A 25,014-nucleotide genomic window follows, 5' to 3' on the forward strand; every position below is an offset into this window, starting at 1 on the left:
TCCCCAACTGGGTCATGTCTTGCCATCTTTCTGATAACCAACTAGTCTTCTGTTGCCTGGAATTTCATTCTTCTCTAATAGTGTTTCCTTTTTCTTGTGTTAGGTCTTTAGAGCAAGGGTGTCTAAATAGTTTGGCTCTTCTATTCTATCTTATATGTCCAGCTAGTAGGATTACAATAGGGTCTGGCAGTATAGCAGAATAGCTATGCCCCATTTGATTTTTTGCAATCAAATATGAGTAGTGCTTGTGCAATACAAGGGAAAGTCAATGATTTTCAAAGTGAAAATTGACATAATAAAGAATTACTGTTATTACACTCTACTGTGTCCTGAAGTTTCCTTTCCATAGAAGATCCTTTCATCTCCTTAAACCACTCTGAGTTCTACTTTTCCACAGCTTCCTGGTTTTTCGATGAATAAGAAATTTTTAAAAATACAATTTGTTTTAAAGAAAGCTTTAAAAAATGGCAGAAATCTCTTTTATAGTGATTTGTTGATACTTTTGTTAATTATAAGTGTAGAATAGTAGATTTGTTAAAACTGGAAGAACTCTCTTGAAGTTTTCATTAATATTACATTGTCCTGTTTTTCATTTGTAGATATATAGCATTTCAGGTTCATCAAATCATAAAATTTAGAGCTAGAAGGGTCTTAGAAGGTATCTAGTTTTGCAGATCAGATGAGAAAGCTACAGCTCATAGAGGTTGTAATATACACAAGGAATAAATGGAACACCTAGATCTAACCCAGGTAAACTGATTCCAAATCTAGTGTTCTTTCTACTACAACAAAGGATTATTCATAAACTCATTGAATGCCTCCTCTGTACAGTCCAAAGTACTGGACTTTTTGGAGAGATTCAGAACAATAAGATGCAGTCCCTGCCTCGTGGAGCTTAAAGTTTGGTAGAGGTTAAATAAGCTTTGATGGATTAGCCTTGGATCTTAATTTCAACTGCAGTCCTTGTTATAACATGAATAAATTCTGCTCTGTATTCTAAGACAATTAACATACATGTTAATCTTTGTAACCCATTTATAGTTAGGGAGGGATCATCTAAATCACAAAAGTAACATCTAGTATATACAGATAGGTTAATGTCAATTTTTCCTTAAAAGGACAGCACTTAAAGTTAAATGAGTTCTCAACAGCATCTGTGGAGAAGTAAACTTGACTTAGAAATATTATGATGAGGGAATAGGTGGCTTCCTTGCATGTTTTGAAAAAGACAACCATCTACATGTAAGCACTGTTGAGCAATATTCTTAGGTGTGATAAGATTGATTTAGAAATTCAAAATATCTTTTCAATAGACCAGAGAACAGACTACAATGGCACAACTTAGAAAAGACCATTGACCACAAGTTTATCTTCTCTAGAACATCCATACATGCTGATCATAATCTTCATCAAAATACAGCATACTAAAATTCATTTATTGCTCTGATGAAGGAATGTATAATTTTTCTTTCCTTTTTAATTTTTTTGGATTTTATTCTTTTTTCCTTTGCTTTTTGTCTTCTGCTTTCCTGCTATGTTGTCATTCCAAACCTTCTATCTTTTTTCATTTCTAAATTTTAGAAGCATAGTAGTTTTGTTTAGAAACAAAACAGTCACATTGCTTTTAGCTGTTCTTTACTCTCTTTAGTTATTTTTCCTTTTTTTTTAACCAAAGTTATAGGATTTTTAAGGTGTTTTAGGGCAAAACAGAATGAATCTTTTTTTAGGGAAGAAAAATGAAAAAAGAAAACTTTTCTTGGAATGTAACAGTTAACATTTATTAACTGTTTTGTGCCAAGTGGTATTCTAGATGTTGAAGTTGAAGACAAAAAAAAAAAGTCCCTACTATCAAATGGTTTACATTCTATTGGAAGGAAACAACACAAACACACACAAAAAATTTCTTTATTCCCTCTCTCCCTTCCCACCCCATATTAGAGAAGACCAAAATTTGACATGTATAAATGTATATAAGACCATAATGTCTATCTCTATGACTTCTTTCTCTGGCAGTGGATAGCATCTTCCTTCATAGGTCTTTTGTAGTTGATTTGTGTACTTATAGTACTCAGAATAACTTGGTTATTCGTAATTATTCTTTGAACAATATTGTTGTTACTATATACAATGTTCCCTTGGTTCTACCCACTTCAGTTTTCATTATTTCATGCATTTCTTTCCTTGTTTTTCTAAAATCAACCAGCTCATTTTATAGCACAATAGTATTTCATCACATGATTGTTTAGCTATTCCCCAAATGATAGGCATCCCTTAGATTTCTAATTCTTTGCCACCACAAAGAACACTATAAATATTTTAGAACATAGAACATATATTTCTTTTTTCTGATCACTTTGGAAAATAAGCCTATTACTGGGTCAAAAGATAAATACAATTCTATAATTCTTTAAGCAAAATTTCAAATTGCTATCCAGAATGGGCGGATCAGTTCACAAACCCTTCTAGTAATGTATTAGTACCCCAATTTTTCTACAGCTCTTTTAACATTTGTCATTTTCCTCCTCTATCAATCATTTTTAACTAATCTGATAGTTATGAGTTGATCTCAAAATTGTTTTTCACACTCAAGTAATGATAACTTTCTTAAGAGTTACAGATAATGTTTTCCAGTATAAGAAGATTTTGACCTTAGTAAGGTCTTTATAATTGTTCTTTAATGTTTACCTTCTTTTGTTCTTCTGAGTCTAGTAGGTCAAATTTTCTGATATTCTGTTTCCATAAATACTTGAAAATCCTTAGTTAACTAAATGTGCTTTTTTTTTTTTTTCTTTTTTCCTTTCAGGATAACACTCAACTTTGTTGGTTAAATTATTCTTCCCCCCCCCCTGAAACTGGGGTTAAGTGACTTACCCAGGATCACACAGCTAGGAAGTGTTAAGTGTCTGAGACCAGATTTGAACTCTGGTTCTTTCTCCTGAATTCAGGGCTGGTGATCTATCCACTGCACCACCTGGCTGCCCCTGGTTAAGTTATTCTTGATGGCAGATCTAGCTCCTTTGCTCTTCAGAATCTATTGTTCCATAGCCTTTGGTCTTTTAATGTAGGAGCTACTTACTAAGTCTTGTATCACTTCAGCTCTACTGTGTTTAAATTGTTTTTTCCCTAGTTGTTTGTAGTGTGTTCTCAACTTGGGAGCTTTGCAACTTTAGCTTTGATGTTTCTGTGAGTTTTTATCTTGGGATCTCTTTCAGATCATGATTGGTAAATGTTTTTCTACTTCTCTTTTATGCTCTTGTTCTAAAACTTCAAAGCAGTTTTCCTCAATAATCTCTTAAAAGTTAATATCTTAGTTCTTTTTTTTTTTAAATCATAATTTCCAGGTTGTCCAAAAATTCTTTATTTGTCTCTCCTAGATTTGTTCTGTAGGGCAATTTTTCTAATAAGATATTTCACATTCCCTTCTATTTTTTCATTCTTTTGATTTTGTTTTTATCGTTTCTTGGTGTCTTATAAAGTCATTAGCTTCCCCTTGCCCAATTCTAATTTTTAAGGGGTTATTTTCTTCTATAAATTGTTGGATCTCTTTTTCTAATTGGTTGACTTTGTTTTCATAATTTTCTTGATTTGATTGTATTACTTTTAATTTTTAAAAATTTTTCTCAATTTCTCTTTGATTTTTAAAGTCCTTTTTAAGTTCTTCCAAAAAATTTTTGGGCTTGTGATTTTTTTTTTTTTTCAGATAAAAGTAACTCTTTTAAGTTCATTATCTTATTCTGAGTTTGAACTTGGATTTTCTCTGTCACAATAGTAGTTATGTATGATTGGGTTCTTTGTCTTTTGCTTATTCATCATCATCATAATTTTTTTTTTTTTTTGCAGCTTATTTCTTATTGTTAAACTTTGTGTTGAAGTTGGGCTTTAATCCAATCCAAGGTGTGAGGAATAATATCTCAGGCTTCAAGTTTTTTGTGCTATTGTTTTCTGAGCTCTCATTGAAAGTGTTCTTGTTCTTGGCAATTCCTCCTGTAGCTGCAAGCTTCAGTTCATTCCTCTGCTTTGGAACCAAAAGCAAGGACTCTTTGAGTGCCCAGAGCCAGCAGGGTCCCTGCCCTCCCAAACTCACTAGCACGTGCAAACTCACCCCCAACTACATCTGGTCAGCATACCTGGACCCAGCATCCAGAGCCCCTTCAATCTTCCCCGATAAACTATTCTACCCACACGTTGTCAGTGAAGAGAAAGTTCCTGAAGCTAAGGCAGCAGTTGACATAGCTGTCCCTAAGGATTGTTGTTTATTGATTCAGCACTATCTGCCCACAGACATTTGCACTTTAGTCAGGTCAAACTACAACCTCTAGAGGTCAGGTCTTTCCTAAAATCCAGCCTTATCCCGATTTTTAATTATTTCTAACACTCAAGGTTCATTTTAAAGCTTGATTTTATATTGTTAGGAAATTTAGGAGAGCCAAGTAAGTTCCTGCCTTATTTAGTCATCTTCCCAGAATCTTCTCCTTGTCACTACTCTGGAAGAGGAAAAAAAAAAAGAAAAGAAAAGGAACTAACTGGGGGGGAAAGTAACATAAAGGAGATAAATGAATGGATCTCCAGTGACAACAATTTTTTAAAAAATACAGGAAAAAGGGAATATTATCCTGGATGCAAAAATGTGTATATTTAAATTTTCAGAGTTCAAGAAAGATGAAATAACATTATCTCCCAGTTATCTTTTTTCCTGCTTCTCCAAATCCCTGAGAGAAATGGGAATCACAGGCCTGTTTCTGGCCAGGCTTTGATAAATACTTTTCTGTTTTCATCTTCCTAGATGAAATCATTTATGTCTACTCTCTCTTCTTATCTCTGACTCCTTGTCTTTTTGAATTCTGGCTCATAATTTTTGATAACTATCTCTTTTGCTTCCTTCTCTTTCTGGAGCTAAGCTTCAAAAATTGATCTAATACTTTTGGTAGAAGTTTCTGTTTTCTTTTACTTGAAAAATACTTGTGTCTCAGGACTCCAACTTCCATCTTTGTCTATGACTACTAGAGCTCTATCTTTGGCCTTGACCTCTTACCCACTCTCTAGCCTATATTTCTATCTATATGGTGCCTCCAATTTAACTAAAATTAAACTTCTCAAAAATAGAGCTTGTTATCTTAAAGTAGGCTTTGGCCTCCTCCTATCACCATTGGCAACACCAGAATGTTACCTTGTAGCTATCTTTATTTCCTTCTCTCTCTCTCCTGTCATTTGATATTTCATTAAGTTGTGCAGATATTTAAATATTAGATCATTCCCTTTTTCTTCATCCTTATGTTTGAATCATTGCAGATTAGTTACTACTAGTCAGTCAATATCTATTGCCATAAAATCTCTGACCTTTTCAACTAATATTTTATAGATCTATTCCCTACCTTCCCCCCCCCATTGACCTTCATTCCCATTTCCAAAAAAATTTCAGTCTTCATCTCTAATTAGTTTTCAAATAATTTCTAGTTTCAAGTTCAAGTTAGTTTCAAGATGGCAGTGATTCTCTGCCAATCACTTTTTTATTTTGTCACTCTGATTTACTGGATATCTCCATTTATACAAATCAACAAACCCTGAAGTTTAAGAAGTTTTTAAAACTAAGATGATCCATTTTGTTCCCCAATTTACACTGTCACTTCCAAAGTAATCATCTTATTCCTGTTCCTTCAGATTAATAGCCTTAGACTAATATTCAGTTCACTTACTTTCTCTTCATTTTCCCTTTTCAATCTCCTTATCAACTGTTCCATCACCCATACCTGAGACCATGTCTTGGAGGAACCCCCCCCCCCCCACTCCCAGGAAATTTATTTATTTTTAATACATATTACTTTATGATTCATGTTGGGAGAAAATCAGATCAAAAGGGAAAAGCCATGGGCAAGAGGAAAAAAAAAACCAGAAAAAAGATGTGAATGATAGCATGTTGATTTATATTTAATCTCTAAAGTTCTTTTTCTGGATGCAGACGGCATTTTCTATCCATAGTTTATTGGTATTGCTTTGGTTCACTAAACTACTGAGAAGAACCAAGTCTTTCTTAGTTGATTATCCCTGCAGGAATTTTTGACCGGAAACCTATTTACCCCTCTTATAGAACACTTCATCTTTAGTCTTTTCTTCTGCCTTCTAGTTTTGGTACTATTAACCATGATCAAATTAACTGCCACTATTCCTGGGTGGGATATATCAATGCACTTTCCTCTAGTCCCACTCACAATTCCTATAAATTTGCAGACTAAAGTGACTCTCCTTGAGAACTATTCCCCTTTATGCTGTTTTCGCCATGTAAGCCACCAGGATAAGGACTGTTTTTTGTTTTGTTTTGTTTTTGTTTTCTCTTTTCTGTTTATATTCCCAGTGCTTGACATATGCCAAACACTATTAATAAGTGCTTGATTTATCCCATTTCTCTTTCTCCTTTTTTTCCTGTATCTCACCTGTTGATACATTTTCTATTTTCTTCCTTTCAAAAGTATTATGTATCTGACCCTTCTCAGTTCATTTCAATGAGTACTATTAAGCACCTGTGTGAGTAGGGAATGCCTTCATTACCTCCTTCCTGGGCTGCTAGAATAATCTCTTGTAAGGTTTCTTTTACTCTGTCAGCATGATGTGATGAGAGGCTATAAGTGTAAAAAGCATTGGTCTTGGTGTCAGAGTTTAGTTCTAGGCTTGAATGTGAAGCTGTGATTTATTTCCTTTGTGACCTTGAGCAAGTTATGTTCATTGGGCTTCAGGGTCCTTATCTGTCAAATGAGAGATTAGATGGATCAAATGGTTTAAATTCTATTATCTTCTTAAATCCATGTTACTCTACTAGAATAATTTTCTAATACTGTTATGAAAATCCACTATTATCCTAGATTGTCCTGTCTCTTGTCTTCTCTTCTTCTGCTACCATTTTTCTTGATTTCTACTCTGCTATAAACAGAAAAATCAGATAACTACATGTATTAAGAATTATATCAAAAGGCTCAAAATACATAGCTTTAGTACAAGGGTTTTATTGTACTTATTTTGGGTGTTCCAGATATCCATATCTTTAGGTAAAATAAGGACTATGACCATTGAGAGTTAAGACTGACTTGATTAGCCAAGTATTATTCTGTTATATTTATTTACACACATGTGTGCATGTACATGCATACATATATATCCAAATGCAGACTGGGGATTTGTTTTTAATAAGTAATTCATTATGACTTCAATTTTAAATATCTCAGGAGCTTAGATTTTTAGCTGGAAGGGATAGTAGTACCAATTAAACTCATATTAAAATTTTCACTAGCTAAAATGGCCTTTATTATACAGATAGCTAATAACACTCTTTGAACTTTATTTACCATGGTCTGTCCAATTCCTACTGTAGCAGTCTGATTTCCTTTTATGTGGTATGAGTCAATGTGTATACTGATCTTCTAGTTCTCTTTTCATTTCACATTATATTTATTTTTCTAGAATTTGCTTTTCCATAATTTATCATATGCTTTGTATTGAAAAACATAAGATTATAGATTTAGACCTGGAAGGGAACTCAGAAGTCAACTAATCTTAACTCTCTTGTCTTATAAATGAGATAGGTGCCTAAGACTTACAGAAGTTCACTTACTTTTCCAAACGAGGTAACAGCAGAATTGAGTTTAATTACCAACCCTGTGTCTCAAAATTCATTGCTCATTGCACAGTGCTTTAGTCTCTAATTAAACATCTATACAGCCAATTAAATTCACTTTGCAACTATTTACAAAGTAATTTTTGCATTTTATTTTTCATATATACTCTCCTAAGTCTTCTTTGAGAGGTTTTTTTCCCCTTTATTCCCGTTTCTTTTCATGTCATTTGTACCATATATGTTCCTTGTTCTGATCCTTTTTGTTGTTTTTTGCTTTTTACTTTGCAGTATTTCATCACGATTTATATTTCTTAATATTTATACTTTTAGATCCCACTTGTAATATAGTATTCCACTATATTATTTTACCATAATTTATTTAACCATTTCCCTACTGCTATACATTTAAATAGCTTCCACTTTTATACTTTTACAAATAATGTTATAAAAATCTTAGACTCTCCCCCTCCCATACACATACACTTCTTTTTGAGAATGTAGGTCTGAAAGATGGAAGTAGAGTCAAAGCAGACGAGTGTTTTAGTAACTTTTACTATATACTGCACAATTTTTCCAAGATTCCCTAGTTTGTAAGTCTTATCTTCAATGGATGACTACTTATTTCTTCATTCATTTACTATAATATTTAGTTTATCATGCCCACAAAAAGCTTACATTCTAACAAGGGAAGAAACACATTAAAGAAAGCTGAAAAATGAGTAAGAAGACAAAGGTACATGATGGGAAATCAGGCTTGGTAGAGAAAGATTGGGGAAGAAATGAAATATGGCTTGACTTGGTGACCTATTTAAATGGAAATTCTGGGAGAAGCAATTCAGTCCTTTCCTATTACAGATGTTTTTGTCCATGAGTCCTTTTCTCTTTCCTTTGATTTCTGGGATATAGTAGTAATATATCTGTATCAAAGGATATATAGTTTGGCAACTTTTTTCATCCTTTTCAATTGATACAGGTGTGAAATGAAACCTTAAGAGTTGCTCTAATTCCTATTTCTCTAATTACATGGAGTATTTTTATATGTCTATTGATAACTTAGATTTCTTCCTTTGAAAAATGTCTACTTATATTTTTGACCATTTATCAGTTGGGGAATGAATCTTATTCTTATAAGTTTGAATCAGATACTTATATATCTTGGAAATAAGATCTTTATCAGAAACATTTGCTGCAAAGATTTTTTCCACAATTAAGTTACATTTCTAATTTTAATCATCTTCAGTGTACATATTTTTAAAAACAATTTTATTTTTCTGTTAATGAATATTCATTTTCTGTTTCTTCCAACTCCCTTCCTCCCACTGAGGGGAAAAAAAAAAACCCTTGTTAATAAATATACATAGTTTGAGCTAAATGGTTTTCTGCACTGCTTATAGCCAAGCAGCGTCCTGAATTTGTCATTTCTCTTTTAGGAGGTAGATAGCATGTTTCATCATGAGTCTTTCAGAACTTTGTCATTGAGTTGATTAAGAGTTTCCCACACCCTTTTTATAAAGAAGAGGGTGGTAAGAGAGGAGCCTCCTAAATGTTCAGATGGTTAGTAATAATAATATATATTATTATAATAATAATCTATATATTATGCAAAAGAACTTTGTCATGAAATCCAAGTTTTTGATATTAACAGGAAGGAGATGATGTGCCAGCTAATTGGCAGAGATCCTTAACTGTAAAGGGTATAACATATAGTTTTATGAAGATCCAAGGGGTTCTTTTTTTTTTCTTTTTTTTTTTTCCCTCAAGAACCCTCAGTGGATACTGCTAACAAAACAGAGTGGTAAAAAGCAAGTGGTAGCAAAGACTTATGCTGATGGAAGCTATGGACAAGGTTTAGAAGATCTTTATGCCTGAAGTAGCCTAAGGATGGAAAAATGAGGTTTTCCTTAAAAGAGAAAAATGAATACCAAATTACTATAGGTAATACTTTAATATAGTTAAAATGTAGTGGTTGAAAAAGGCATTTCATTTGTACTTTCTATTTGATTTCTTTATATTTTACTCCAAATTGTATGTAAATAGAAAATAAAGACTAATCTTTATTTATGCTATTTTAATAGTTATGTTAAATTTTAACAAAAAAGAATAACCTAGATTATGTACTTTGATACATATCTGTGGGAAAAAAATAGCTTGTTAATTCATCTAGCTAAACCCAAGGGCTTCACCTAGTGACAGCAACCTAAATTCTTAGTCTGTAAGGAAGTCATTTTGTAAAATTTGTGAAACCAGTTTTCAAAATATTTAAATTATCAGAAAGGAAGGAAGTAGCTTTGAAACTGTTATTGTAAGAAGGTAGGTATCATAAAATGAAAAGTATGGAAATGTAAACTTTTCACTCTATGATACCTACCATCTTACAATTGTAGTTTCTTGGTTACACAAAAGAGATAAATTTACTGAGGGAAATTAATGTCTGTGGTTAAGGAAAACATCTGCTATGAAGCATAACATTTGACACATGATTACATTTTTTCATACTTCAAAAAAAGTGAGATTTTATTTGTGTAAATCCAACCAGCAATGCACATTGTACCTTCTTCATACTTAATTGACTCTTTCATTAGTTGTTGTAGTCCCTTCCCACTTCCACTCTATCCCCTCAAAAAAAAAAAATCACCTTAGGGCCAACTTTTTGATGGTAAACTTCTCTAGATGTAGCTAAACTAATTCTCAAATGATGTAGCCATTAGGGGGGTCTATACTCAGCATCTCTCATTTTGGTAGTATCTGTTAGAACTTGTGCCCTGTTGTCATAGTCTCAGAGAACTTAGGACCGCCTCCATATCATGGGTAGACATAAATTGGTGGGAAATGCAGAATTTAAATTTTTTCATTGTGAATCAGTTATTCATTAGAAGGGAAGAAGGCTTCTTAAAGATTAAGAAGCTGAGAAACTATAGAGAGCCTCCCATACCAGTAACATAGTCACCCAGGTAACCAAATCCTGATTGGAAGGTGAGGTCATGGGGAGAAACATAGCCTGCATTGGTTCCATGTTCTTTGGGGTCTTTCAGTTCTGACTGTAGAAGGTACAGGAACTGAGAGAAAGAAGCAGTTAGTAAAGAAAACGTGTGCAGTGAGCTAAGGTGCTGGATAGGTAATTAGAGAGCATCATCTCAATTAACACAGCAGGGAGAAAGCTGCTGGAAAGGCATTTGATTCCTTATTTTGATAAGATGAGCAGCTTGTTGATGTCTGTGGGCAGGCTCAGGTAGCTAAAGACAGACCATAGCTAGGACTTTTTGAAAGTTTTAAATGTTTCCAGAGAAGATAAAGAGGGAAATCAGAAGTAAGTTAACTATTTATGGCTTGACCTTCTAGTTATTAACAAAATTTAAGTTAGGCACTCCTACATAATTAGGGAATTTCAACAGAAGTACCCTTTTAATTGTCTTATTAATAATAATTATCAGTGTGATCTATCAGCCCTAATAAGTTATTCCACATTTACTTTGAAATATGCATATGCATTTTTAGATGGCATTTGGTTATTGTATTTATGTTGTGTGACTTGATTGTTATATATCCATGTTATTTGATTACATAAAATCTTATATTCTTTTTTGTTAGGAATACATCATTTGATGTACATGATGGATCAAAAAAAATCAGTTCTTTCATTTACACCAAGTAAAACTATATTCCTTGAATGTGGCTTAGATTCAGCTTTGTGAGAGGCACTACAGTGCACACGTGGTTAAATACTCCCTCTTGATTTTTAGCTTAACCTTGATCCTGATACAAGATCCTTCTATCTTCCTCATTATAAGTGAAAGAATTGTTAGAATCTTAATATTTTTCCCTTTATATTTTTGCAAAGCATTTTGCCTTCTCAATAAATCTTATATATTTTTATTTCAAATTTAGGAATGGAACTTTGCTTTAAGTTTTGAATAGATGTCATACATATGAAAAAGAGCTGAACACATTTATGGTTATAAAACTCAAGGCCATATCCCTGCCCCTCATCTCCGCCCCTCATCCCCCAAAAAAGAGCCTATAAATTAATATAATACTAAAAAAGAAATTTAAAAATATTTATGTATATAATAATAATAATAATAATAATAATAATAATAACAATAATAATCTTATATTTAGACATTTACTATGTATAGTGTTGGTTTAGTGGGGTGATTTTTCCTTTGTCTTTAGTGGCAGCCTTGTTGCTGAGGTTTGCGTTTGTCATTTGATAGGGTGGTAAGGAATCAGTTGTCATTAGGGATAAGTGAAGAGTGATTAAAAGAGAAGGAGTCAAACAAAACCAAACCTTGAAATTGAGGTGGGTGTGGTCAAGAAAAAATAGAAATTAATAGGTAACTGGTCTAAAAAAGTTAGAAATCTATGAGAAAATACAGCTGGAAAATGTGGCCTGAGGTTGGGAGCCAGATCAGAGAAGCTACAAGTCAAAAAGAACAAGGTACAATGAATGAGAAAGAGCCAAAGGAGAAGCAAAGGGAAAAAGGGTGACTAAAAGATGGAAAGAGAAAACTTTCTGGGCTCCAGTCTGGTTGTATGACTCCTAGCAAGTCACCTCACCTCTCTTTGCTGAAGTTATCTCATTTCCTTTCATGATAGTTATAAGGATAAAATGAGATAACATGTAAAGTACTTTGCAACTTTTAAAATACTATATACATGGTACGTAGGTTGAAGATAGATAAATAGATAGACACAAACATTTAATAAGCATTTATGTGCCAGTCACTAAGTCTTGGAGGTACAAATATCCACAAGCAAATTAGATCTTGTTCACAAGGAACTAGCATTCTTAGAAAGGAGCTGGAAGTGGGAGGGATAGCAGGAGTTCTAGGGACATGGTTTGGAAATGGTGGCCTTTGGAGGCCTCATTCTGGGTAAGATTATCATCAGTAAGTTATCCTTCACTTTTAAGAGAAGTTTGGAAAGTATTAGAGAGAACTTGATTTTCCTAAAAGCAGTCCAACCTTGTTCCTGTCCTCTTGTTCAATCCTTTTAAAAAAAAGCCTTTTTTATTCCATTTAATTTGGGAGGGAGAATTTGATTTGATTCATTCATTTGGGAGCTCTTGATGAGGAATTCAGATCAGCACCTGCTGCTCTGCAACTTAGAGGTTGATTTTTTTGTTTGTTTTTAGTTTCATTGCTATATTTTGTTTTCATTTTACAAACATTTACATATTGCCCTACTCCATGAGAGGTTTTTTGTAACAAAACCAACAAATTTGAAAGTTCATGTAACATTCTACATTTGTAAAGCTCCTATCACCCACTATTTTTTTTTTTTTAAATTAATAGCAAGCTGTTTTCTCTTCTTCTCCCTTCCTACTACATTGGGAGAAAAAAAGACAAAAGAAAAAAAGTTTCTTAGAACAAATAATATTGATATTATAAATTCTTGTGAGTTTGCTTTATTTACTCTATATCATTTCTTATCATTCTTTCAGTGTCTCTTTGAAATAATTTTATTCCCTCATTTCTTCAAGCACAACAATATTCCATCACATTCATAATTTATTCAGCCATTCCTCAATTGATGGGCATCTGTTTAGTTTTTCAGGTTTTTGCCATCACAAAAAGAACTACTAAAAATGTTTTTGTGCATATATAAGACCTTTCCTCTTTCTTTGTTCTTTTTTGAGTGTAGGACCTGCAGCATTTGTATAGCTGGGTTAAAGAATATGCACTTTTATTAACTTTTTAATGAATAATTATAAATTATTGTATGACTGATTATGCATTCATAGGCCCACCAATGGTGCATTAATGCACCTATTTTCCCCATGACTCTTCCAACATTTGTCATTTTCTCTTTTTGTCATCTTTGCATTTCCCTAATTAGTAGTGATTTAGAAAATATAGCTAAATAATTAAATATATATTTTAAAATATAGCTATTAGTAACCTGAGTTTTTTGCCTAGACAACCGACTGTTCATAGATCTTGATCATTTGTCAATAGAGCAATGGTTCTTATTCTTATAAATCTGAATTGTTCTTTGGAAATAAGACCCTTATTAGAGAAACCTGCTGCAAAGAATGTTTTCCCCAGTTAATTATAATCTTTTTATTCTTAACTTAACAATTAATTCTTAAAACTAAGTGGTACATTGAGTAGTGTTGAATCAAGAGTCAGGATTAATCAGTTCAAATGTGACCCCAGACTGTCTCAGTTTTCTTATTTTCAAAATGGGAATAATAATGTCTACATTCTAGAATTGTTGTGAGAATAAAATGAGGTTAAATACTTTGCAAACCTTAAAGCACTCTATAAATGTCACCTATTATTATTATTATTTGCTTTTGTAAAAACTTTTGTTTTGTGGAGTCACATTTTATTTTCCATTCATTATCTTCTGTATTTCTTGTTTGGTCATAATTTTTTCTTCTCAACAGATCAATTAGATGATTTTCCCATATTTCTCTAATTTGTTATGCAACCTTTTTCTATTTAAGTCATATATTCTTTTGGAGTTTATTTTGGTGTAAGTATAACTTTTCTTTCCTGCTGCCATCCAGTTGTTCCTATGACTGTTTTAACCAATACTGAGCTACTTGTGGTCCTAAAAGATTATGTGATTCCTACAGTCTGCCTCTCTCAGATTTAAGACTTGAACTTGGGTCTTCCTGCCTCTAAGACCAATTTTTTGTCCATGAGATTTCTTAGTTGCCAAACCCAATGGCCTTTTCTCCATCCTCCCCTTCTTTACCTCTCTACAGTGTTTGGTACCATTGATCAGCTTCTTCTTGGTACTCTTCCTTTTTCTAGGTTTTCTCTTAGTTTTCCTTCTACCTGTCTGACTCTTCCTTCTTTTCCTCCTTAGCTAAATCTTCATTTTCATCATGCCTGCTAATAGTGGATATTCCCTAAGATTCTGTCCTGAGCCCTTCTTTCTCTCTATCATTGGGTCCCATATGTTCATTAAAATCTCTATGCAGATTTACTTGTTCAGTCCTCATTTTTCACCTGAACAATAATCTCACATCTTTGATTGTCTTTCAGAGATTTAAAATTCAACATGTACAAAAGTGAATTTGTTATCTTTATTCCCCACATTTTTCCCTCTTCCTAACTTCTCTATTACTATGAAGGTAGCACTATTCTCCACTCACCAAGGCTCACAAATTAAGACTCATCCTTGACTCCTCACTCTCCTATACATCTATCTTCTGACAGTGCAACTTGGTTGCAATAGCCTGATAGTTGGTCTCTCTGCCTCAGGTCTCCCTCCATTTCAGTCCATCTTCTATCCAGCTATCAAACTGATCTTAAAGAAATGCAAGTCAGACCCTATCAATCCCTTTTTCAGTAAACTCTAGTGGTTTCCTAGTATCTCTGAAACCAAAGATACAATCTTCTCTTTGGCATCCAAAGATCTTCATAAGCTGGCCTTTTCTAACCATTCCTGTTTTTCTACACCTTTCTTCCCTTTGCACACTTGGTGATGCAATGACACTGTCCTCCTTGCAAAGGACATTCCATCTGCCAACTTTTCTCCATACTTGGAATGCTCTTTTTCTTCATCTCAGCCTCCAAGTTATGCAGTCTTTCATTGGTCTCTGATAGGTTTCTTATATTATGTGAAACTTTATTTTAAGTCTCCTTATTTTTAATGCCATTCCTCTGAGATTATTCCCAATTTATCCTGAATTTATCTTGTTTGTACACAATTGTTTACATCTTGCCTCCCCTGGTTTTTGTCTTTCTTTATATCTCCATTGCTTAGTACAGTGACTGGCAAACACCCAGTAGGCACTTCATAAAATGTTAGTTGATTGATTGGCACTATACCATGCTGCCTCTTTCCCATCTAGTATCTTTATTTGAAATGTTCTCAGTTATGAACTTTGTAGACTAATTTCATAAGAGATTTATATATATATATATATATATATATATATATATATATATATATATATATATGAAAATTTAGGTTGGTAGTTGATATTTTCTTGTTAGTCCTTTTTGGGTAAAAATTTATTAGTATGTTAATAACAGTTTTATGATGACGAAAAGTTAGTCAGCAGAGGTCAGGATTGTATTCTTGAAATACAAGGAAGAAGGAAGAAAGGAGTTAATCTAGTTATTTGTGGCAACCTTAATTACTAAATCAGATCTACTATACAGCTGACCTCACTGACCATAGAATTCTCTTAAATTCTATATAGAAGAGAAAAAATATGCAATTAAAAAGTATTAATTTGGGGGTTGTATATTAACGTGGCCTAATCAGAGCCATTTTTTCTAAAAACAATTTAACCTGTTAGTTATAACCCCACATTCCTAATCTCACTTTGCAACTGTGAGACTGACTTAATGATGAGGGTTTTCATTTGTGACAAACTGAAGAGACACTCTATTAGCACATTTTAAAACATGTACTTTATTGGAAAAGTCTTGGAGAACCTAAGGGTTACTTTCATGATATCATGAAGCATTGGAGTAAAACTTTAGTGGAAGAAAATTAAACACTGATTTATTCACTTTCTTCTATATTCATGTCCTGGCAGCTCCCTTTATGATTTAGCCCCTCTTACGATTTCTTAGTTCTTTTGGTGAGAGCAGATAAAAGCCATAAGTTCCTTATTTTTATCAGTGGTGAAAGATGTTTCATATGATTCAAACCACTAAAAGTAAGGTGGTTTACTTAAAATTACTTGTGGTACAGCAGATATAAATAGCTTTCATAATTTCTTCTCATGTTTCTTTTAGGTATGGCCTCACATGTGCAAGTTTTCTCCCCTCACACCCTTCAATCAAGTGCCTTCTGTAGTGTGAAGAAACTTAAAGTGGAACCAAGTTCCAACTGGGATATGACCGGGTACGGCACACACAGTAAAGTCTACAGCCAGAGCAAAAACGTTCAACCCTCACAACCAGCCGCCACTACCGTCAGCACCTCCCTGCAAATCCCCAATCCCAGCCTACCTTACGAACAGACCATCATTTTTCCAGGAAGCACTGGGCACATCGTAGTAACATCTGCAAATAGCACTTCTGTCTCTGGGCAAGCCCTTGGTGGACCACATAACCTGATGCGTCGAAGCACTGTGAGCCTTCTTGACACCTACCAAAAATGTGGACTCAAGCGTAAGAGTGAGGAGATTGAAAATACAAGTAGTGTGCAAATCATTGAAGAACACCCACCCATGATTCAGAATAATGCAAGTGGGGCCACTGTAGCCACTGCCACCACATCTACTGCCACCTCCAAAAATAGTGGCTCCAACAGTGAAGGTGATTATCAGCTAGTCCAGCATGAGGTTCTCTGCTCCATGACTAACACATATGAGGTCTTAGAGTTCCTTGGACGAGGGACATTTGGACAAGTGGTCAAGTGCTGGAAACGTGGCACCAATGAAATTGTTGCTATCAAAATCCTGAAGAACCATCCATCTTACGCTCGGCAAGGTCAGATTGAAGTGAGTATTCTGGCCCGGTTGAGTACTGAAAGTGCAGATGACTACAACTTTGTCCGAGCTTATGAGTGCTTCCAACATAAAAACCATACCTGCTTGGTCTTTGAAATGTTAGAACAGAACCTCTATGACTTCCTGAAGCAGAACAAGTTTAGTCCCTTGCCCCTCAAATACATCCGCCCTGTCCTCCAGCAGGTAGCCACAGCCCTAATGAAATTAAAGAGCTTGGGTCTCATCCATGCAGACCTCAAGCCAGAGAACATTATGCTGGTTGATCCATCCAGACAGCCATACAGGGTTAAGGTCATCGATTTTGGTTCAGCTAGCCACGTGTCAAAGGCTGTGTGTTCTACCTACCTTCAGTCCAGATATTACAGGTAAGAAAAAAACAAATAGCCAAGGAAAGTTTGTTTATTGAAGTACCTGTAATGATCAGGTCACAATCTAGATGCACTTAAAAGTCCATTTATTGTGAATGTCAAATAAATGTATAGACACCAAGTGTTACAGGCTTTCAGAGGAAAGAGAGATCTTTGTGGATGAAGAGTTTTGTCTTACATTGGCTCCTCAGAGTCAGTTAGCATTAAAAAAGGTAGACAGTGAGGGCTGTACTGTAATTGGAGGCAGTGGAGAGGCAGAATCACAAAGATGGCAAGTATACTTAGGAGATAATGAATAGATCAGTTTAAGATGGAAAGGGAAAGTTTGGGTTGGTGAATAATGGGAAATGAGTGGAAAGGAGAGTCTGGAATAGCCTAAGCCATTTTTACAGAAGAAAATGACATGATGAAAGTGATGTATTTCAGGAATAAATAAATTTGATAGTAATGTACAAAATGGATTAGAGCAGGGAGAGCTAAAGTCAGGGATTCCAATCAGGTAGCTAATAATAATAGCTAACATCTATCTAGTACCTCCTGTGCAGGAGGCACTGGGCCAAGAGCTTACCAGATATAATCTCAACCACTCTGAGAGAGAGGTGCTATTATTATGCTATATGAGGAAATTGAGGCAAATAGAAATTAAGCATCTTGTCTAAGGTCATACAGCTAATAAGTGTTGTTATAGTAATCGAAGAGTGAGCTAAAGAGAGCCTGGATTATAAGTAGTGGCAGAGGGAATGGAAAAGAAGGAATATGGCAGAGGTACTATTTGAAACCAAAAAAGAATTGAGTAGTTATATTAAGAAGGGGAAGGTATCAGCTACTTCTTAAAGTTTCATCTTAGGTAACTGGGAGAATGGCCATATTATTAATAGAAACAAAATCAGAACAGACTAGTTGTTTTATCAAGGAATATATTTAATCTTTTACATTTGAAATGTCTAGTAGACATCTGGTGATACTAGAGCTCAGGTCAGAGGATAATACTGGAGCTATAAATTTCCACATAAAGATAAGAGTTGAAAATATAAAAGTGAATAAGTGGAGAAAATAAAGAGAAGCTTTGAGAGAACTCTGTAAAAGAAAGAGTAGGAATAGTCAAAAAGAAGGACTAGAATAATAGTATGTTGTAGGAAGATAGATGGATAGTTAATTATGAAAAAGTCAAGAAAAATGAGATTCACCAAGGGGAAAAAAAAAATTCTGGTATGTTGATTACCATGACATTGGTGACTTTTGAAAGTATAATTTTGATAGAATTGTAGGGATGGAATGAAATTTCAGAGAGCTGGTGGGAAAGAAAATAGAGGGAAAGATACAGATCAGGAATCAGAAATAAGACAGTGGCTAGCAGGGGATGAACATATAGAGAGTATGTATGTGTTTTAAGATGATCTAGATCTGGGTACACTTGAAGGAAGCTGAAAAGATGCCCATGGACAGTGAAATATTGAAAATGCTAGAAAGAGGATAATTAAGGAAACAAAAATCTGGATGGAATGGGAAAGAAGAAAACAAAACTTTAAGCAAAGAATTTAATTTTGGAAAGGAGGAAAACAGATCTCTTCATCAAATGAGAGAAGCTGAAGAATAGACCCTAGCTAACATTTTCAAGCAAAAAGGAAGCTAGATAAGGAGGCTCACACTATCTTGACGTATAGAGAGTACAGCTACTGAGGTCCAAAGGAACTGGCAAGCCAGTCCTCAAAGACATATTTTACATTATTAACAAAATGGTTACATAAACCAAATACATTAGAGATGCTTTGTTTTCACTAACAGAAGAAACAGATCTTATATCTAGTACTTTTAAGTAGAAAGCAAAATAAATGGAGGGAGATCATATCAGATAGATTTAAACTCAGTAAAAAAAAGATGGGATCCTCTGTTGAGATTAGCCTGGGAAATGGAAGAAGGTTGAGGAAGTATAACCAAACCATCTTGGAAGGACAGGTATAAATAAATAGTATGAATTTGTAATGGGTTTTATTAATGTAGTTCATGAAATTCTTCAACAAAATTCTGAAGTCTTCAGAACAGGTATTGTGTAGATATATCCTTAATTGAGGTCTGGGCACAGAGGAAGGGCTAGGTTTTGAGGAATTTTATCAACCAAAATTAAAGGGATTGACTGTGAAGTCCGTAATGAATGGGAGCTCAAGCTTATTTAATTTTAGTATAGTCTGGGTAATATGGAAATAGTTGAGTTAGTAACTTAACAAATGAAAAGACTACATTTATTTGATAAATGTTAACAAATAAAGGAAATGTCACTAATTGGGAGATAAAATGGAAAAGATGTGGACTGGGATCATTGAGAACAATAATGTGTTTGGTTCTGTAATTGAGAGCCTCAAAAGTGTTTCTGTTCAGTCAGTTGATAAACATTTTTAAGCACCTACTATATTCCACAACTATGCTCAGCACAGAAGATACAAAGAAAGACAAAGAGCTCTCTGCTCTCTTGGAGCTCATGGATAAAAAGGAGAAACAACATACAAATAGCCATGGACAAATAAGTTCTATCCAGCATAAATGGGAAGTATTCAGCAGAGGGAAGGCATTAGCATGAAGTGATATTAATGAGGAAGGAAGGGGGGTGGATTTTGGCTGGAAGCCAAGGAACCCCAGAGATGCAGAGGAGGCAGGAGAGCACTGTAGGTGGAAGTGGGGAGACAGTAAATACCCAAAGCCGGGAGATGAGAGTGTTTTGATGAAGAATAGAAGTGAAGTCAATGGGATTGGATCTTAGTGTACAAGAGGATAGGGGTATAAAGGGGCATAAAGTGTAAGAAGGAACCAGGTTATGAAAGGCTTTGCATGCCAGAGAATTTCTTGGATACATAGTCAGACCTACTTTGATAAAGTGGAAGATGGACTAGCATGGGATGAGACTTTGTGGCAAGAGAACCTACTAGTAGGCTACTTTGATCTTGCAGATGTGAGAGGGTGAGGGCCTGTACCAAGGTGGTAGCAGTGTCAGAAAAGCAAAAGGGAAATATGGGAGAGATGTTACAAAGATAAAATCAACAGATTGGGTCATTATTTTGGCTATGGAGTGGGATGGAGTGTTGAGAGCAGGAAATTGAGGATGATTGTATCCTCAAAAATAATAGAGAAGTTAGAAAAAGGGAAGGATTTGATTAAAAAAATTTATTTCCATTTTGAGTATGTTGAAGTGAAGATGTCTACTTTTAACGTCTAGGGGGGAAAATTACCTGGTAGACGGTTGGAGTTTCTGTGTTATTTCAGATGAAGGAGGAGTAGAAGGGTGGTGGTTTCTCAGTGGCCTGACAGGGACATCAGGGCCTAGAAAGAGGCCAGTTTCCCTTTAGGGAGTAAGGAAATAAGAAACAGCGAGGCTAAACTAAGAAGAAGGCAATGAAGAAATGCAGTGTTTAGAAGACACCAAGTTTCCCAATAACAGGGAAATGTGAGAGAAAAGAAGTGACAAAAACATGGAAGGATAAAGAGGGGGCTCCCTCAGTGAAAGGAGCTAGGGAAGTGAAAGACAAAAATAGAAATGATGTTACAGTACATTGGAATAGACTGAAAGGAGAGAACATTGTGTAGGATATGTGCTGGGAAGAGTAGGAATAGAGAACAGTATGACTTAGGATATCTAGGAAATAGTCACTACAGTACAAATATATGGCTTCCATTTTGAAGCTATCTTGACACTTGCTTGAAAATAAGATGTACTATGTATTATCAGTGGGTTAGCACTCTTAAGAGAGTGAAAGCCTGAGGCTCACGTTAGCTACAAGTATGTTCTTAATGTTATTGTTTTATTTTTAGATTGTAAATTCAGCACTCAAAAAGCTGTTAATTCCTTTTGATTGTTTTGCTTGTAATCAAGGTACACTGTCAGAAGGTGAACAGTAATAGTAATGTCTTGGTTATGACCATTTTTGTTCATATAGTCAAACTTTATTTATATAGTCAAATATTATTAATTGAAAAAGAAATTAATGCTCTTTTCCATTCAGTTATCCTTTTAAACAAAACAAAGCAAAAATCAGTAAGCTTTAAAGAGTGGCAGCAAAACTAAAGAATACCATATTTAAGGGATGATACAACTTAGAATAAAATTTAAAGACATGAATACCTAAATATAATTTGGTACCTTAATCTACTTGATCCATGGTTTAGCATCATAGTTTCACCAGGAATTAAAGTCTATGTTTCCATAGTTTCTTTCGTAGCTACAATTATAACAGTTTCAGAACCTCTCTCTTATAAGCAGAAGAGTGGTGGTTGGGAGTTGAGCAGGCCTGGCAAAGAGGGGAGCCAGCCTGAATCTCTCCATAAATAAAACAAGAGATAAGATAAAACATGGGAGGGATTTGAGAAATGGAGAAAAAGACAAATTCATTTTTTTCTTTGACATATTCTTTTTAAAGACCTTCTAGTTTTTCTCTATACCAGTAGTCTTAGACCTTTTTGGTCATTCACTTAATTAGTAAAAAAATAAACAAACAAAACCATGTCTTCATCCCCAGTATACATTTATTTATTTATAAAAATATCTTGTACTATTATATTAGAAATTATGTACATTATAAAACTTACACACACACACACACACACACACACACACAGACACACACACAGACACAAAAGAATGAAGCAAATAAGTAAATATTTGGTCCTACAGTCAATTAGGAGCCACTAGAGTTTACTGTATAGGGAAGGAACATGGTTGACATGTGAGTCAGAAAAGTCCCTTTAGAAGCTCTATGGAGGATGGATTAAAATGATGAGAGGCTTGAAGTAGGAAGATCAAATAGGTAATTCAGGTAAGAAATAGCTATGTTTTCCCCTTCTGATTGATTGAACACCCTCCCTTTTGAGGTCAAGCCAGAACTCCCATTTTGAAGTCTACTATTCTTTGCCACAAGAAACAAAGAAAGAATATTATACTCAATCAAACATTTATTAAGTGCTTTCTATGTGTAGGTGATACAAAGATGAAAAATAAATTGCTACCCTCAAAGAATGTGGAAATTTAATCCATTCCAAATTGAGTGGCAACTAAGTATTCAAACTTAATACTTAATTAAAACTTGTCATGTTCTGGGTTGGAAGCAGCCTACCTCTGCACCCATTCCCTTAGCAGCTGGATTATAGGTTTATATCAAAGTTTATATTATATATTGTGCTGAAACATCACAAGATAGATTATTAGAGATGAAAATAAACATTCTTATCTAGCTCTGTGAAACATTCTTTATAAATCCTCATTAAACAACCCAGAAAAAAAAGTTTTGGGGGAGGCCTAAAAGCAGCCATCCATGGAGTAGCCACTGTTATGACAGCAGAAAATATAATGGCCTGATTCCTAGACTTTTATAAATAAAGTAAGAGGGTGTTTTTTGGAGTTATCACTTTTTTCTTGCTTGATCTCACTTTGGACTTGCTAGTATTTTAATTGGTGAGGAGACTAGGTGTTATCTAATGTTCCATTACCTAATTATACTTTTAAATTCTTGAGCCTTACAATTGATTGAGGAAATAAAGAAGGAAGAGTGGAAAAGGATGAGAATTGGGGATCTGGCATGTGCTGTGGGATGACTTTGCAAGTTTAACATTTCAGTGGGAACTGTTAATTACTTTGGGTTAAGATCTCAGAGACCTCTTTCTGTATATTTCCAGAGATAACAAACCTTTCTAAATTATGTGTCATTGTCCAATAAGTCATTGTTTCTTGAGATCCTAGCTTAGGCCTCACAATTTAAGAATGCAAGGTAGCAGAGATGAAAAAAACTAATTTGAGTTTAAACCAAAAAGGCGTTATGATAATATGGTGCAAAAGAATATGTATTCTTCATATGCATACATGTGTATGTGTTTTCATATAGGATTTTCCTTCTATTTGAATCATCTCATACAAAGGCATACAGGAGTTTGATTATGTAGTTGCTTCCAGGGAATTCTTTACTTATCTTAGCAGCTTTAAGACGAACACCTTCAGCCAAGCAGAGAAGTTAAGGGTTCTTGTTCAGTATTTCATTGCATTTGTGAGGAATGCCCCTGCAGACATAAGGCAAAGAATCAGAGAAAGCATCCATTCTACACATCATTGTAAAATCCTCTTGATAACATTTCCCCAAAAGTGACCCACCTCTGATTGAATTATCTCCATTGAAGGAGGAAAATAATTATCTCTCCCCCTACTCCCTCCAAATAGCTGATTCAGTTTTTTGAATGTTTTAATGTTCTTCCTTAATATAAAGCTGAAATCTGGCTCACTGCTTTCTGAAATGTTATTCTTTAAGCATGTAGAATAAATCTGATTGTTCATTTGGAAGACAGCTATCATGCTATATCATAATATGGTATACCATATCATATATCATATCAGCTATCATGGTATACCATAGAGTCATAGAATCACTGAATTTATGAATTGTACCAGTCTTTAGAGGATTTATTCCAATACTTCCATTCTATAGAATTATCACTACATGTTCATTCAGCCTCCAAAGAATTAGATGGCTCTAATTGTGAGGAAGTTTTTCCTTGTATCAAGCCTGTTGCCTTTTACTTATGTTTCTATTTTTGCCATCTAGGATCAAGCAAAGTACATTACTTTGCTTTAATTTGTCCATAAATTTTTCTATCCCATATCTATGCTTTCAGCACAGGCTATCTTCCAAGCATGGAATGCTGTCTCCTTCCTGCCCTCTCTTGGAACTTCTGGTTCATTTCAAGGCTGGGAAGTAAAATTTAACTCAGGCTTTTACATGTTACTGTTTCCAGTGCTTAACTCTTCATTTGGATCTAAGGACAGTTCCTGGTTTTTCCTATTAAGCTGCCATTTCCCCAGCTTAGACTGTCCCACCTCCCTTTTGCCCCAAATGATGGGGGTGGGAGGAAGGATAAGAAATAGGATTCCATACTCATAGGGGCATAGCAAGTATGGTTTAAAAAAAAAAAACAAAGAACAAAGCATACTAGGTAGTCTGTATTGACTTAATTTTGTGAAATGAGGGCCAGTATAAAATGGCCTTATTGAAATCTCTTCAGCACCTACTTTTATCCCAAAAGTTAAATCAAGCTTGGAGTAATAATGATGGCAAACATGTGACTATATAGTTTACAACAGCCAGTAGTTACTAGTACCACCTGTATATTACAGTATAACAGTATATTATAACAAGCTAAGTTCCCAACAATGGTGTACTCGAAGGCCAAAGCTGTCTTGTTTGATAAGTACTTGTCATGGCAGGCATACATCCTGCAATAATATCTAAGTTGGGGAAGCATAAGACCACACATAAAATTGTCACATTAGGAACCCAGGCCACAGATACCATAGCCTTTATTCTACTAATGAAGTAAATTGCTTCTGATAAAATAGGAAAGATTCAATCTATTCCCCTTCTCCGAATATTGAATTTCATGCATCATATAATATTCTGGAATTGTTCTCTTTCTTTGAGAGATTCCTTACTCTAGAGAAAATTCAGATATTGAATTGGCCCAAGAGATCACACTGATACTCAGGTTCCTGTTATACACATTCTACAGCTTTCTGGAACACACATCTTAGATATTTTATTTTTAGCTTAAAAGATGATAGACAATATTCAAGCTCTGCTCTTAGTCTC

General features: G+C 34.5%; 1 protein-coding gene across 1 annotated transcript in view; it reads left to right on the forward strand.

Moving 5' to 3' along the window:
- Positions 1-25,014, forward strand: part of HIPK2 (homeodomain interacting protein kinase 2) — a 258,705-nt gene that overhangs the window by 62,714 nt on the left and 170,977 nt on the right. Inside the window, 1 exon segment of the mRNA XM_074267771.1 lies at positions 16,312-17,395. Within this exon segment, the coding sequence (XP_074123872.1) occupies positions 16,312-17,395 (1,084 nt within the window).

This window comes from Sminthopsis crassicaudata, chromosome 5 (assembly GCF_048593235.1).
Source record: "Sminthopsis crassicaudata isolate SCR6 chromosome 5, ASM4859323v1, whole genome shotgun sequence".
Taxonomy (NCBI): domain Eukaryota; kingdom Metazoa; phylum Chordata; class Mammalia; order Dasyuromorphia; family Dasyuridae; genus Sminthopsis; species Sminthopsis crassicaudata.